The 16,777-nt window shown below is 45.2% G+C and overlaps 1 protein-coding gene across 1 annotated transcript in view; it reads left to right on the forward strand.

The window, feature by feature from the left end:
* LOC116966573 (tyrosine-protein phosphatase non-receptor type 20-like) overlaps positions 1-16,777 on the forward strand; it is a 54,405-nt gene that overhangs the window by 22,948 nt on the left and 14,680 nt on the right. The window contains exons 5-9 of the mRNA XM_033012962.1: positions 1,835-1,908; positions 4,247-4,407; positions 7,754-7,902; positions 14,449-14,539; positions 16,332-16,663. Coding sequence (XP_032868853.1) covers positions 1,835-1,908; positions 4,247-4,407; positions 7,754-7,902; positions 14,449-14,539; positions 16,332-16,663 — 807 coding nt within the window. The remainder of the gene's footprint in view (positions 1-1,834; positions 1,909-4,246; positions 4,408-7,753; positions 7,903-14,448; positions 14,540-16,331; positions 16,664-16,777) is intronic.

Here is a 16,777-nt window from a genome sequence, read left to right on the forward strand (position 1 = left end):
ATTTCCAGAGCAGTTTATTAAGGCACCTCAGATGATAAATACTAGTTAGATTGTACTCCAGATTGTGAATATTACACATGCAGATTTATGTGTGAATATAATATGCACATGATCACATGATCATCTGTCAGTGCCTATGATCCCAGCATGACACATTCCTCAAAGCTCCACAAACCAACCAATCATTAAATTTAGCTTTAGGAAGCAACTGCAGATGCTGGTTTAAACCGAAGATAGGCAGGAAATAAAAATGCTGGAGTAACTCAGCGGGGCAGACAGCATCTGTGGAGAGAAGGAATGGGTGATGTTTCGGGTCGAGCCCCTTCTTCAGACCCGAAACATCCCTTTTCTCCAGAGGTGCTGTCTGACCCAGCTGAGTTACTGGTAGGAGGATGAACTGGGGTAATGCCTCCAGCACCTTCGGGTTGGCTGCGGGACTGAGACACCGCTGGCACACAAAGATGGTCGGGAAAGCAGAGGAGAGGCACATCGGCTCGCGGGAAATGCTCCAATACATCGAGCGTGCGGGCCGACCAGACTTTGGATTTGGAATTATGGCGCCAAAAACGGTGGCGCCCGCACGTGTAATATATGCAAAATGAATGTCACTGTGCAGTTGTCTATGTGTATATATATTGTAAATAACTGGGGTCCCAGCACCGAGCCTTGCGGCACCCCACTAGTCACTGCTGCCATTCTGAATAGGACCTGCTAATTCCTACTCTTTGCTTCCTGTCTGCCAACCAGTTCTCTATCTATGTCAATAACTAGCCCCAATACCATGTGCTCTAATTTTGCACACTAATCTCTTGTGTGGGACCTTGTGAGACAGCATGGAAACAGGCCCTTCGACCTACCGAGTCAACACCGACCAGCGATCCCCGCAGATTAACACTATCATACGCTCACTAGGGACAGTTTTTTTACATTTACACCAGGCCAATTAACTTATAAACCTGTACGTATTTGGAGTGTGGGAGGAAACCGGGGCACACGGATAAAACGCACGCAGGTCACGTGGAGAATGTATAAACCCCGTACTGACAGCACCCACACTGGGATCGAACCTGTGCTGTGAGGCAGCAGCTCCAACTCTGCGCCACCGTGCCGCCCATAACATATTTAAATTGGAGGTAGATAGATATTTGTTGGATCAGGGATATGAGGAGAATAGGGAACCAGCATAGAAGGAGTTGAGGTTAGCGTAGATCAGCCGTGATCATATTGAATGGCAAGGCTGGCTAGACGGGCTGAATGGCCTATTCCTGCTCCAATTTCCTGGTGTCACTGAGTTATTATACAACACCCACCATCAGTTTCTTCATCTGTGCAGTGTGAATCATTATGACTTGCTGTGCTGAGATCATAGAAACTTTCCTCAAGTGCCAAATATTTTTAAATCATATTCTTTGATTTCTGCCTTTCGGGCAGAGAAACACCTTCCCATTATATCCTGCAGACACGTGGGCTATCTGGCAGTGGACTTGTCCACCCAGGTTCATAAGTTATAGGAGCAGAGTTAGGCCATTTGGCACATCGAGTCTACTCCACCATTCAATCATGGCTAGTCTATCTTTTCCTCTCAACCCCATTCTCCTGCCTTCGCCCCATAACCCCTGACACCCGTACTAATCAGGAATCTATCCATCTCTGCCTTAAAAAATATCCTCTGACTTGGCCTCCACAGCCGGAAAGAGGACCCTCTTTCAATTTACGATCGACTCCTCTTGGTTTCCCACTTCTGTAGCTTTGACATTGAATGTTCTTCTTTGTGATGGACTCTGCATTCTGTACCTCTACACTGATGAGTTCATCTGCCTCGTTCTACTTCCAGATTCCCAGGAATAATGGTGTCCGTGGGACAGAGGAGCAGAATGGCAAAGACAACTTGCAACACAGTGCTGACTGGTAAAAAAAAAAATTTATTCTGTAATAGGGCCTTAGATCACATAGCCCAGAAACAGGCCCTTCGGCCCACTGTGTCTGTGCCAACCATCATATACCCATCTACACTAATTCTATTTACTAACGTTTGATCTATAGCGTTCTATGACTTGGTGCTATCAGTGCTCATTTCAATCATTCTTAAACATTGTGAGAGTCTCTCTCTGCCTTCACCATCCCCTCAGGCAGTACAGTTTATAGTTTGGTTTATTGTCACGTGTACCGAGGTGCAGTGAAAAGCTTTTGTTTCATGCTATTTAGTCAGCAGAAAGCAACACATGATTACAATTGAAACATTAGCAGTGTGTAGATAAATGGTGAGGGAATAATTCTTAGTGCAAGGTGAAGCCCGAAAGATTCTAACCACGCACTGCGTGAAAATATTCTTCCTCAGATCCCCTCTCATCCATTTCCCCATTTGTCCTGTCATTTAACACCTCTGTTGTGAGGCAGAGTTTCCTACTACCTACCTTGTGTGAGTGTGCCCTCATGATGTTGTTCCCCCTCATCATCCAGGTTCAATGTTAATAAACCCAGCTCATCCAGTCTCCACTCATAACTGAGATTCAATATCCTGGTGAATCTCTGTTGCATCCTCTCCAGTCCAAACACATCCTTCCTTTGGTATGGCAACCAGAAAAGTACACAATACTCTTGCTGAGGCCTAACCATATTAACCTAACCCAACCCTGCCCTTACATCCCATACCTTGGATAATGAAGGTCAGTATCCTGTATGCCTTCCCATGACCTTTCAGGGATCTTTGAATGCACATCAAGGTCCCTCCATCCCTCCGAACCCCAATGGTGTCCATTCATGACGTAAGCCCTCCCCTTATTGATTCTTGACTGTGACCAAGATCAGTGAAAGTCAATAGGGCTTTGTACTTGTTCAGAACCAACCATTTGGATGAGGTTGATGCAGCCGAGTCCACTCCTCCTCTTGTTGTCGATGGAAAGAATGGGAAACATGAGATGTGGTCCCCAATCCAATTGGTATCCCAATCATTCCCGACAGACACCACTTAATGTGGATGGCAGGGAATGATCGGAGCTGAACTGTGCTCCAAGCACAGCAGTCTGTCCAGGGTTAGTGATGGAGTCGCATGTCTTGAAGGATGGCTTCTAGCACTTGGTGCCGGAGGTTGACTGACTTGCAAAACTCCACACTATCTCTGACAGAGCACACAGGGGAAGAGGACGATCCTATAAAGAGGCACATCAGTCCAAATGAATCAAGATTGAATCACAGAATCAAGATGAATCTGTGATTCCAATTGGAAGAAAAGAACATATTCTACTCTAGGCCCAGGGTAATGAATCAATTCATCTCCCATATTCCTTGTCCCAATGCTCACGAACAGTAACAGAAGGGTAAAGCATAGAGAAGGATGAATTCCCACGGGGATTAATGCTGGAGGGATGATGCATTAAACATATCTCTTGGTGTCCAAGCATAATTGGCTGAGTTTATGATGCCTTCCTCCACTACACGCTCCACCATTGTATTACAGTGCAGTTCGTTTTCCATGCTATTGGTTGTAGCTGTAAGATAAGCATGTTCCCCTCAACTGTCTCCATTTGGATCAGTATTCATTGATCAACCATTACAGAATGTTTCACTGTAAATTGTTCTCTGGCCAAACCAGTGGTCCAGAGAAGGTGTAGGGCTATCAAAGTCAACGGTGTTGGCCGTCTCCAGTGGACCAGCCCAAGGAATGAGAGCAGCTTCTTTAAAGAACCAGTCAGGGTTTACAGCTGAGCAAAAATTGAATGGAAACACAAGGAACTGCAGATGTTGGAGTCTTGAGCAAAACACAAAGTACTGGAAAAACTCAGCTGGTTAGACAGCGTCTATGGAGGGAATGGATGGATGGATGACATTGCAGGTCGGGACCTTTCCTCAGATTGATGGTAGTGGGGGGTAGAAAGCTGGAAAAGGGAGGGGGGGGATCAGTACAAAGCCTGGCAAGTGATAGGTGGATACAGGAACTGTGAGGGGAAATGGACAGATGACATTTTGGGTTGGAAACCTTCGTCAGGTTTACAATAATCTCCAGTCACTCACTTTTACCAAAATCTGTGGGCAATCTTGGTATTAATATTGGGTTTATTATTGTTATTGCTTGCTTTATTTTGTACATTTTAGAAACAGATACAAAATGTATCACCGTGATTCTAGTCCGCCAGTCTGTCTGCAGTTTCCGTTTTCCAAAATGTTTCCAAAATTAGTAGATCAGGAATTGAAGGAGCATTGAAGATCAGGGAAACCGACCGTCTGTTTGTTTTCTCTTCCCTTGAAGCACAGCGGATTGCTTCAGTGGAAGGGGTTCGGGAGGAAGGGCAAGTGTTAGTGAATATGAAGATGTGGGTGGCGATGAGGAGGAGAGGTGTGATTCAGGCAGCTGGAGCAGTGATGATGATCAGCCTGGTCTCTCCAGCAGAACGCCTGCACCCCCTACAGGTAAGCTTCCGAGTGACGTCTTTCTGCAATCTTTTTCAACCCCTCTCTCCGAAACAAACATTTTAACTCCCTTTCCCACACCCACAATGACCTCTCTGTCCTGGGACTCCCCCTCTGTCAGAGTGAGATCAAACGCAAATTGGAGGAATAGCACCTCCTATTCGCTTGGGCAGCATTAAAAATATTGATTTCTCTAACATCAAGTTACCCTTGTTTTCCTTCTCTCTCCGTCCCTCCCCCACCCTAGTTCTCCTACGAGTTTCACTGTCCTCCTGATTAATTTTACTGCTTGCATGCCTCGTTGTCACCTTCTCCTCATCCGACAATGAACCATTGTACATTTCCTGGATCATTATCTGCTTTGATCTGGTCTTTTCACCCCTTAATCTCATTTCCCTCACCCCCATTTGAAGAAGGGTCTCGACCCGAAACGTCACCCATTCCTTCTCTCCAGAGAGGTTGCCTGTCCCGCTGAGTTACTCCAATATTTTGTGTCTACCTTCTGTAAATAGAATGGTTTCTGCCTCATTGTACACATTGAACATATTGTACTACTTGAAAGCTAGTTACAAATGATTATAGTTATTCTTTTGAAGTTTTCAGGATATTGAATCCTGAAAAATAATCAGTCACGGTTCATATAGAAGGATCCCGACCCAAATCGTCACCTATTCATTTTCTCTAGAGATGCTGCCTGACCTGCTGAGTTCCTCCAGCACTTTGTGTCTTTCATTTGGAAACCAGCATCTGCAATTCCTTGATTCCACAAGGAATGAAATTATTTTCAAATACATCTATTTTTCACCCATGTACAAATGACTTTAGTCCTGACCTTTTCTTGGTACTTTGTTGTAATTCGTTTAACATCTGTCAAATGGATCGTACTACAACCTCTTTGAAGGACATTCTTGCTATTGAGGGAATGCAGCGTAGGTTCACGTGGTTAATTTCCGGGATGGTGGGACTGTCATAAGATGAAGGAATGGGTCAACTGGGCTTGTATTCACTGAATTTAGAAGGATGAGAGGGAATCTTATAGAAACATGTAAAATGATTAAGGGATTGGACAAGCTAGATGCAGGAAACATGTTCCCGATGTTGGGGGAGTCCAGAACTAGGGTCCACAGTTTAAGAATAAAGGGTGGGCCATTTAGAACTGAGATGAGGAAAAACATTTTCAACCAGAGAGTTGTGAATTTGTGAAATGTTCTGCCTCAGAAGGCAGTGGAGGCCAATTCACTGGATGCATTCAAAAGAGAGTTAGATAGAACTCAGGGCTAGCGGAATCAAGGGATATGGGGAGAATCTGAAACGGGGTACTGATTGTGGATGATCACATTGAATGGCGATGCTGGCTCAAAGGACTGAATGGCCTACTCCTGCACCTCTTTTCTATGTTTCTATGTCTATGTTGCTATGAAACAGGTACCTAGGTAGGCCTGGTTTCGAGGGATATGGGCCAAACACAGGCAGGTGTAGATGGGACAAGTTGGTTGGTGTGGGCAAGTTGGGCCAAAGGGCCTGTTTCTATACTGTATGAATCTATGCCTCCATGACACCTTTATTTTCACCACTGCAATGATTAGAAGTATTCTACAGCCTGGATGGTTTAACCCTGGTTTCCACAATGCTGCAGACAATTGATCCACATGACTTGAGATCTTGAACCTCTCTCAGCTGGTCTGGTGCAGTGCACTGCAATGTTCCTCATGTTTGGGGGGAAGGGCCCACTTCCATTGGAATCCACTTAATTCACCCCCGACACATTCAGAGATGGGATAACAGCAAGACAATGTTGTCTTAGGTCATCTAATACTTCTTTATCTACAGAGTGGATGTGGAAGGGATGTTTCCATGAGTGGGAGAGTCTAGGACCAGAGGCCATACCCTCAGACTAAAAGGACGTAAATGTAGATGAGGAAGAATTTCTTTAGCCTGCAGGTGGTGAATCTGTGGAATTCATAGCAGTCACTGGCGGCTGTGGTGGCTGACAACGGATATTTTTAAGGCAGAGATTGGCAGATTCTTGATTAGTACAGGATATCAGGGGTTTTGGGGAGAAGGCAGGAGAATGGGGTTGAAAGGGGAAGATAGAGCAGACGTGATTGAAATGACGGAATGGACATGATGGACCGGATGACCTGATTCTGCTCCTTCCAGTTCTGAACATGAGTTTGGATCGGAATGCATCAACCAGCCTGCAGATGCGAGCCTTGTGGGTCTCTGTTTATTCTCTACACCACGGCTTCTGCCGGGAAGGCTTAAGGGCCTGTCCCACTTTCACAACCTAATTCACAACCTTTTTTACTCGTGGACATTTCTCATCAGGCTAGAAAAACGCCCCGACCTACTTGATGCCACGACTAGCATCGCAACCTACCTAGGACCTACCTACGACCTCCTACGACCTCGTGACGACCATGCTGCGAGTATGAGTCAAGGGCAAACTCGGCAGAGGTCGTGAATTAGGTCGTGAAAGTGAGACAAGGCCCTTTAAGGTGTAACTAGACTAACCCTGTGGGGCTCCATTGATACAACATGCCTATTCTCCACCCTGGAGAGGAAGGTGAGAGAAGCGTTCCTAACCATTGTGTAAATGTTTATGTTGGAATTACAATTAGAACACCATAAAGCTAAAGCTACTTCTTCTCAATGGCCTCTCCTTTGCACGATATTATGTTTATTCTGAAAGATCATACTTAACTAAAAGAGATGGCAAAATTCATCTGGTGTCAAGTAGCAGTCGTGAGTTGGCAGCCTGTCCATTAGGAAGTGAATGTTGATCGGGGCTGCCGATTCCCCACAGCATGAAAAGTTCACATTGACGTTCAATCTGAAGAAGGGTCTCCACCCAAAACGTCACCCATTCCTTCCTTCGTAGTAGAATCTGTAGAAAGTTGTGGGGAATGTGGGTTACTGTAGGATTAGAGTCAATGGATGCATGCTGTCAGTTTGGATCCGGTGAGCTGAAAAACCTCTGTGCCGTATGACTCCCTGATGTGCCAATGTAATATTAAGCAACTATCTACAGGGAATAATACACACAGCAAAGACTGATATAAATTCTCACAGCAGTAAACCTATTGAATCTACATCAGTGGTAGGTAGACAAGAATGCTGGAGAAACTCAGCGGGTGAGGCAGCATCTGAATCTGAAGATTCAGTCTCAGATCTGAGTCTGAAGAAGGGTCTCGACCCAAAATGTCACCTATTCCGTCGCTCCATAGATGCTGCCTGTCCCGCTGGGTTACTCCAGCATTTTTGTGTCTATCTTCGCTTTAAACCAACATCTGCAGTTCCTTCCTACACAGTTCACAGTTCTCAGTTGTCTTCTTTGTCTCAGCAGGAGATCCCATCGTGTCAGAGGAGGAGCTGATGAGTCTGGCTTTGTGGAAAGCTCCAATTGGCAGCAGGTACCGAGGAGGGAGTCTGGAAATGCTCATCTCCAACCTTCAGCAGCAGCTCAATCAGCAGCAGCCTCTCAAAGAGTTCATGGTATGTAATTGAGAGGGAAGAGCATGTATAGTGTTGTGGGTGTGCGCTTGTGTTGGGAAGTGGGTCTACATACGCAGGCACACGGTTAAATCATGTATAAATATCTTGTGTGCATATGTGTACATTCGGGCAACAGTATCCTTGGACTTCCCTGCCATTGAACCAGGATCTCACTCCATTTGCGCTGTTGGCAAGGCCTTCGATCACCTTGGTGGTGACTGTCCACAGAGTGAACGACAGCCATTTATCATTGAGGTTTGTCTTGCATCTTCGGCTCAGGGCACCCATGGCCTGCCTTCCTCCACATTATCGTGGCTTTGTTGGGACAACTTAGACAGAGGCTAGAGAACATACCAGGAGCACAGAGGGGGAACCAGTTGGGGTGTGTTGCAGGTGAGTGGGTGAGTGAAGAAGGGTCTCGACCCGAAACGTCACCCATTCCTTATCTCCAGAGATGCTGCCTGTCCCAGTCTGGTACAAGTGACAATAGAATTATCATTGACCATTGATAGTCAGTGAGGTGAGGGTTGGTCAGTGAGAGATTTGTAGACAGGGAAGGGCATCAGAGAAATATGAGTGAAGGCAGATGGGGCAAGACTTGTCGCTGAAAGAGGGGATGGGGGGTGAGGGTAAAGGGCCCAAGGGAGACTGGGTGGCTATATTACAGAAAGGGGTCAACCTGTTGCAGGCTCTCAGCTGGGCAAAGAGATCAGCTCTAAATAGACAGTACACTGTGTCTGAATGACTGAAACTACATTCCCAGAAGCAGAGATCTGGCATTGAACACTACAGGTCCAACTGCACATGCCCAGTGCGGAGGTGCATTAAAGTTAGGCTGCACAGTGGTGCAGCGGTTGAGTTGCTGCCTTACAGATTCAGATTCAGATTCAGATTCAGATTCAGATTCAGATTCAGATTCAGATTCAACTTTAATTGTCATTGTCAGTGTACAGTACAGAGACAATGAAATGCAGTTAGCATCTCCCTGGAAGAGCGACATAGAATATGATTTCAATAAATAAAGCTATTTACATATATACAGACATAGTGTTTTTCCTGTGGGAGGAGTGTCTGGGGGGGGGGTGATTGGCAGTCACCGAGGTACATTGTTGAGTAGTGTAACAGCCACAGGGAAGAAGCTGTTCCTGGACCTGCTGGTCCGGCAACGGAGAGACCTGTAGCGCCTCCCGGATGGTAGGAGGGTAAACAGTCCATGGTTGAGGTGAGAGCAGTCCTTGGCGATGCTGAGGGCCCTCCGCAGACAACGCTTGCTTTGGACAGACTCAATGGAGGGGAGCGAGGAACCGGTGATGTGTTGGACAATTTTCACCACCCTCTGCAGTGCTTTCCGGTCGATCCTGACTACGGGTGCTTGACAGTACGGAGTCTGTACGTTCTCCCCGTGACCTGTGTGGGTTTTCAGGACACGGGGATTTTGTTTTGTGCAGAGCGCATAGATTTATCCAGAATTGGATGAATTAATTTTTTTTCAAAAACACTCGCTTTTGGTGACATCCACAAATAATTGTTTATTTTGAATTATTTTAACATAAAGCTGCAAGTTTGCTTGGAATATGATTTCTACACCATTCCCATTAACTGCATAAGAAGTCCATTTAAATCAAACCCCACATCGCACCATAAAATGAAGAATGTTGGCTCTATTTTATTTCAGCTTCTTGTTTTGTTATCTGAGAGAATCACAGATGTGGGGGGGAGGCGATAATAATTGTAAATGCAACGCCATAGAGAAATTGAAAAAAAAATAGCTGGTTTTCCAAACACCGCAACTATGGTGATGCAGCTTTCCCCCCTTTGTGCAAGAGTCTCTGATTCCACAGATATGCCCACCTAGGGGAAACAGATGGACTGCTCTTGGGCCTGGCCAAGCTGGCCATCCACGAGTCACATCGCCAGGCGGTGGAGGGCTCTACCCGAGCCGGCTGCCTGCCCCTATTCCGGGGCTACGTCCGCGCCCTGGTGGGGTTAGAAAGGGAATACGCCCTGTCCATGGGCACCCTGGGGGAGTTCCGGGGCTGCTGGGCACTGCAGGGTGTTGAATGCATCCTCAATAAGGATTGTAACATAGTTGTGTAATAGTTTATTTAGGATATTTGTTTGTATTGTATTATGGCGGTGGGTTCTGGTTTGTTTTATTATAGTGTAATATTATTTTTTAATAATTGAATACATTTTTTGATTTAAAAAAAAAGAGGGGGAAACAGAAGTCACCTCAAGTCTTGCCATTAGACAATTGGTTGAATCCATATCGGAACAAGTGATGAGACAGTAAGGAGAGGGCATCTGACGAAGCCCACAATATGACAGAGCAAGAACAAGTGGAGAGAGAGAAAGCATAAAGAAAAAAGCAACATTATTGGTTCCAGAAAGGGAACCTGGATTCTTATTTTCAAAAGCTGCCTCAGTGCAAGCTTGTGTGAGAATATCACCACTTGATGTATGTCTGTACTTCTGGAGTGACACTAAATAACTCTAGAAGTAGCTGCTGGCATGTTTCAGTCAATAGCACGCGTGTCCATTTGGACAAGATTGATATATGCAACGATACGACATTGGATTTCCAAGGCAGGGTTGATAAAACTCGAGAAAGATCAGCAGCCTATTCTTTCACGTTTTTAAACGTATGGAAGAGACCACCGTACATTAAGTGTACGTTTCTGAGAAATAACTCACTGGCCACTCAAAGCTTTACACTGGATCTCAGTGCGTAGAGTCAAAGAGCAATACAGCGTGGAAACAGGCCCTTTAGCCGACAATGACCAACATGTCCCATCTACACTAGTCCCACCTGCCATCATTTGGCCCATACCCCTCTGAACCTGTCCTATCCATGTGAGAATAATGAGCACACTTCACCCTGTATACAGTAGTTCCCAATTACTGATTGCACTGAGATTTACAAACGGTTGACACTCACCCATTTCACTCACGTACTCTTCCCACGCCATCTTTCAACTTTAATTTAAAATACCTACAGCTTCATTCAATAATGCTTACCGTCATCGCTTTGGCAGTAAAACGCTCATCGATTAAGTAGCTTTTGAACTTTCAAAGGCCCTGTGACAGGATAAATCAGTTCAGTGGGGTAAACATGTAAACTTAATAGGCATTCGGTCTCTAGGGACCATCCGGCTACAACTGGAGGCTTACTGTCCAGTATTATGAAGCTAGGGTGGGGGGTACCAGTGGGCAAATTTAGTTTAGTTTATTGCCACGTGTACTGAGGTGCAGTGAAAAGCTTTTGTCACTTGCTAACCAGTCAGCGGAAAGATAAGAGGAGGTCAGTCAGGAGGTCTGCACCTGCACATGCTGCTGCACCCGCTGAGTTTCTCCAGTACTTTTGTCTACCAGAGAAAAGATAATACATCCGAGAACACTAACGCAATTATCAAAAAAGCTCATCAGCGCCTCTACTTCCTGAGAAGATTACGGAGAGTCGGTTTGTCAAGGAAGACTCTCTCTAACATCTACAGGTGCACAGTAGAGAGCATGCTGAGCGGTTGCATCGTGGCTTGGTTCGGCAATTTGAGCGCCCTGGAGAGGAAAAGACTACAAAAAGTAGTAAACACTGCCCAGTCCATCATCGGCTCTGACCTTCCTTCCATCGAGGGGTTTTATCGCAGTCGCTGCCTCAAAAAGTCTGGCAGTATCATCAAAGACCCACACCATCCTGGCCACACACTCATCTCCCTGCTACCTTCAGGTAGAAGGTACAGGAGCCTGAAGACTGCAACAACCAGGTTCAGGAATAGCTACTTCCCCACAGACATCAGGCTATTAAACCTGGCTCGGACAAAACTCTGATTATTAATAACCACTTTCTGCTATTTGCACTTTCATCAGTTTATTTATTCATGTGTGTATATATTTATATCATGGTATATGGACACATTTATCTGTTTTGTAGTAAATGCCTACTATTTTCTGTGTGCTGAAGCAAAGCAAGAATTTCATTGTCCTATACGGGGACACATGACAATAAACTCACTTGACTTGACATGATTACAATCCAGCCATCTACAGTGTAGAGAGATACATGGTAAGGGAATAACGTTTAGTGCAAGGTAAGGTCAGTAAACCCCGATCAAAGATAGACCAAGGGTCACCATTGAGGTTGATAGTGGCTCAGCACTGCTCTCTATCTAGTTGTGGTTGGATGGTTCATTTGCCTGATATACTGTTGGCCTTGAGGTATAAATGGGGTCAATGGAAGGGAGGGGTTGGTTTGTGTGATGGTCTGGGCTGCGTCAATAAAGTACAGACACCCCGTGGGCTGAGTGTCCTGCCGTGCTGTGATTCTAAAACTGCTGAAGGAATTGTGCTCAGGTTAAAGTTTCTGGAAGTTTTTAAAGTGCTTTCGATGGTTTATTTACTCAACATTTTCCAAATTTCAAGCAGTTTTGACATCTATCTTTACTGTATCATCACTGGGAGAATTTGAAAATGATCAAGGTGGCACAGCTGGTAGAGACCTCACAGCACCAGAAATAATCGCCGGAACATAGATGAAGCGGAAACTACTTTCTACCATTAGGGAGACTGACAAAAAACCTCCGGGAACTGCACGGAAGCCTTGGGTGAGGCGCAAAGTCTCCAGAGGTTTCCGTTCAGATTTCCTAAGTGGGACAGGGGCATTAGGCTTTTGTTCAGAGCCTTGTCGTCGAAGCCTGGGGTACCTGGGGTACAATGTACCCTATGGTCTGCATTGGGTACATCAGCCCAGTAATGACCCTGGCCTGCAATGTCCCAGCTCTTGACTGCTGCTCCACCACACCCGATGCCTGAACTACTGAGTATTTCCAGCACGTTCCTCTTTGCAATAGCATCTCCATCTCTCTTTTGTAGCTGAATAAAATGTAATGAGTCACATCAGAGCATTATTCCCCTCGGCTGATTATACAGGAAAGAAGTTTTGGAGCAGATTAATCGACATGGGCCATAAATGACTGGATTGTTGGACCTAGGCATAATGTGCCCCAAATAAGTCATATATTTAATCACACTTCCATTCATTCTTTTCCTCTTGAAGTAGGCTATTACGAAGAGCATGGATAAAAAATGATCAGAAGAAGAAATGAATATCTAAGTGTTCAAGAAGGAACTGCAGATGCCGGAAAATCGAAGGTAGACAAAATTGCTGGAGAAACTCAGCGGGTGAGGCAGCATCTATGGAGCAAATAAAATAGGCAACGTTTCGTGCCGAAACATTGCCTATTTCCTTCGCTCCACAGATGCTGCCGCACCCACTGAGTTTCTCCAGCAATTTTGTCTACCAATGAATATCTAATATTATTTCATGGCACAGCAATGGGACAAGAGACTGGTGGTGTGGGAATAAGGAGCAAAGACACAAACTAATGGAGAAACTCAGTGGGTCAGGCTGCATCTGAGGAGGTTGTGGAAACGCTTGACGTTTTGGATCGAGACTCTGCACCGGTCCTGATGCAGGGCGTCAACCCAAAATGTCGACGATCCCTTTGCCTCCACAGATACATTCAGAGAGAGATACAGCATGGAAACAGGCCCTTCGGCCCAACTTGCCCACACAGGTCAACATGTCCCATCTACATTAGTCCCACTTGCCTGTGTTTGGCCCATGTCCTATCCATTTACCTGTCTAAAATGGCAGATGTTTCTTAAACATTGCGATAGTCCCTGCCTCAACGACCTCCTCCTACTCCTTGTTCCATACACCCACCTCCCTTTGTGTGAAAAAGTGACCCCTCAGATTCCTGTTAAATCTTTCCCCCCTCATCTTAAACCTATGTTCTCTGGTTATTGGTTCCCCTACCCTGGGGAAGAGGCTCTATGCATCTACCCTAACTATTTCTTTCTTGATTTTATATGCCTCTATAAGATCACCATCATAGATGCTGCTTGATCTGCTAAGATCCTCTTGAAGTTTGCTTAGTTTTTATTTTGCTTTAATCTGTTGATATCCCCATTAGGAGACCCATATTTACCATCATATCTATCCAGTCACAAACTTGCATTTATTTTCAGTACATTTTAATTACAAAATACTGTTGATGGGACTTCAAGCTACAATGCCCTCTTGCCAAACAAAGCGTCCCAATCATGAATGAATGAATAAGTTTATTGGCCAAGAATTCACATACAAGGAATTTGTCTTGGTGCTCCGCCCGCAAGTGACAACATGACATACAGTGACAGTTAGGAATGACACATGAAACATTAAACATTAATAATATACGTGGATTAAATAAACTACTAGAGTAAAAGGAGGCTATTCGGAGAAGGTGCTGTATAACTACCAGAAATGATCACTAAATGATTCAGATTGCATGAAGTGTCCCACAGTGTAGGTCTTGCCATAGATACCAGCATCACTGCAGAGATGCAGCAGTGTGATGGCAGAAACTGGCCATAGATTGAGTTGATTTAATTGTTGAATACTCACCCTGTAAACAGAGCTACAGATGTGAGTGGGCCGTTTTAATCGCGATTGAAGATTTACTGAGCCATTGTGAATTTCCCTCACTTGACTCATTCTCTTCCTTAAAGACACTCGAACATCTGAAACCAGTTGATGACTGTCTGGTGGGAAAAGCTGCAGAAAACAGAGAAAAGAACAGATATAGAGATATCCTGCCCTGTAAGTACCCGCTACTGATTAAGTAAGAATTCTTGTTAAATAATACCTAGCGTATCTCCATCAATTGCTCTCTGAGAGATTACTTTACATATCAATGTCACTATTAAGCTGATGTATGAGCTCACAAGTGAAATAACACCCATAAACCACAAAAAGATGGAATGCTGAACAAAGACCTCACCTGGTCTCTCAGGTGGTTGTGAAAGACTCCACAGAAAAGTGAACGGTTTAGCTCCATAGAGTCATAGAGTCAACTTGCGCACATAGACCAGCCACACTAGTCCCACCTGCTTGCGTTTGGTCCATATCCCTCCAAACCTGTCCTATCCATGTACCGTCTAACTGCTTCTTAATCCCAGCCTCAACTACCTCCTCTGGCAGCTCGTTCCATACACCCACCACCCTCTGTGTGAAAAAGTTACCCCTCAGATTCCTATTAAATCTTTTACCCTTCACCTTAAACCTATGTCCTCTGGTCCTCGATTCACCTAATCTGGGCAAGAGACTCTGTGTCTCTAATTGATCTATTCCTCTCATGATTTTATACACTTTTATATCCATATTTATCTCTTTATCCATGCCTTTAAATATAGTTAAGATAATTGAAAAGCTAATGACTGCAGATGCTGGAAATTTGACATTAACACAGAGAATGCTGGACATGCTCATCTGGTCAGGTAGGGACTTAGTAGACAGAAACAGAGTCCACGTTTCTGGCCGATGATCTTTCATCAGAGCTGAGATAAATTAGAAACCAAATCTGATTTAAGGTTCAGGGAAGAGGGAGGGGTGGAGTAAAAAAGGGATTAATGATAGGGTGGGACCCTAAAGCCCCTGTCCCACTGTACGAGGTAATTTAAGAGTTCTCCCGAGTTTTCCCCCTGATTCGAACTCGGAGAATGTCCGTAGCGGGTCTGTGGGAGTTTGTGGATGTCTCGTAACGGCTCGTAATGCTACCGGCAGGTACTCGGGACATCCGGTAAACTCGTGACGTTTTTTCAATACTGTGAAAAATGTCCACGAGTAAAAAAATACTCGTGATGAAAAAAATTGTTACTTTTTACTTGCACGAGCCGCTACGAGACATCCACAAACTCCTACGGACCCGCCACGGACATTCTCCGAGTTCAAATCAGAGGGAAACTCGGGAGAACTCTTGAATTACCTCGTACAGTGGGACAGGCCCTTTACTTTGACCGGCTAAGGATCAATAGTATTTCCTGTGAATGTTCAGGGCATTGGTTTCATTGCCACATGCGGAAGCCTGCTGTTTTTGCTGAACATTTACGCTCAGTCCACCTTGGCCTACACGATCTCCTGGTTGGAATTCTCTATACAATAGGGTTACGGGGCTTCAAAGACTGACTGTGCACAGAGCAGAGGTTGATGGATTTTTAGAACCATTTCTTCCTTTTATTTCCTGTCATCTAACCAGCTGTCCAACCATGTCTATTTACAAAAAGACACAAAGTGCTGGAGTAACTCAACGGGTCAGGCAGCATCTATGGAGATAAAGGATGGGTGACGTTTCGGGTAGAGACCAGTCTTCAGTGCTTGAGTTACTCCAGCACTGGTCAAGTGGTTAGGGAGTGTGGAAAACGCAGGTCGTGAGTAGAAACTGCATGTTTTACCTGGTGGGCTGGATACCAAACCGTTGGGTTTTCCAAATGATCATCAATGGATTATCGGAGTTTTATGGTACGCAGCCTGCTTCTGAGCTGTATTTTGTCTGGAGTAGTCATTAACTCGGCCCCTTTACACTGTGAACAGCATTTGTTCCCCGTCACCACAGATGATGAAACCCGTGTCCACGTCGGAGACCAGGGCTACATCAACGCGAGCCACGTCAGGATGCCCTTTGGCACCGAGGGGTATTTCTACATCGCCTGCCAAGGTCCTCTCCCCAGCACCACAAGTGACTTCTGGCAAATGGTCTGGGAAAACAAGGCTGATGTGGTGGCCATGATGACCCGCCAACAAGAGCGGGGAAAGGTCAAGTGCCATGGTTACTGGCCGGACAAACTCTACAAACCAATGAACGTCAACACGTACCAGCTCATCCTGGAGAAGCACCAGGTAGTGGATTCCTTCGAAATAAATGTCATAAGGATGGCAGAGATTGAGGTGAGCACAATAATCGTGGACCATCCCAAACCCGAATGCGCATGGATGCTTATCAGCTCCACGGTGTAAGCAATCGACATTATGTTATTGATAAACTCTTGAGGAATGTCATTC

This window comes from Amblyraja radiata, chromosome 37 (genome assembly GCF_010909765.2).
Source record: "Amblyraja radiata isolate CabotCenter1 chromosome 37, sAmbRad1.1.pri, whole genome shotgun sequence".
NCBI classification, from domain to species: Eukaryota; Metazoa; Chordata; class Chondrichthyes; order Rajiformes; family Rajidae; genus Amblyraja; species Amblyraja radiata.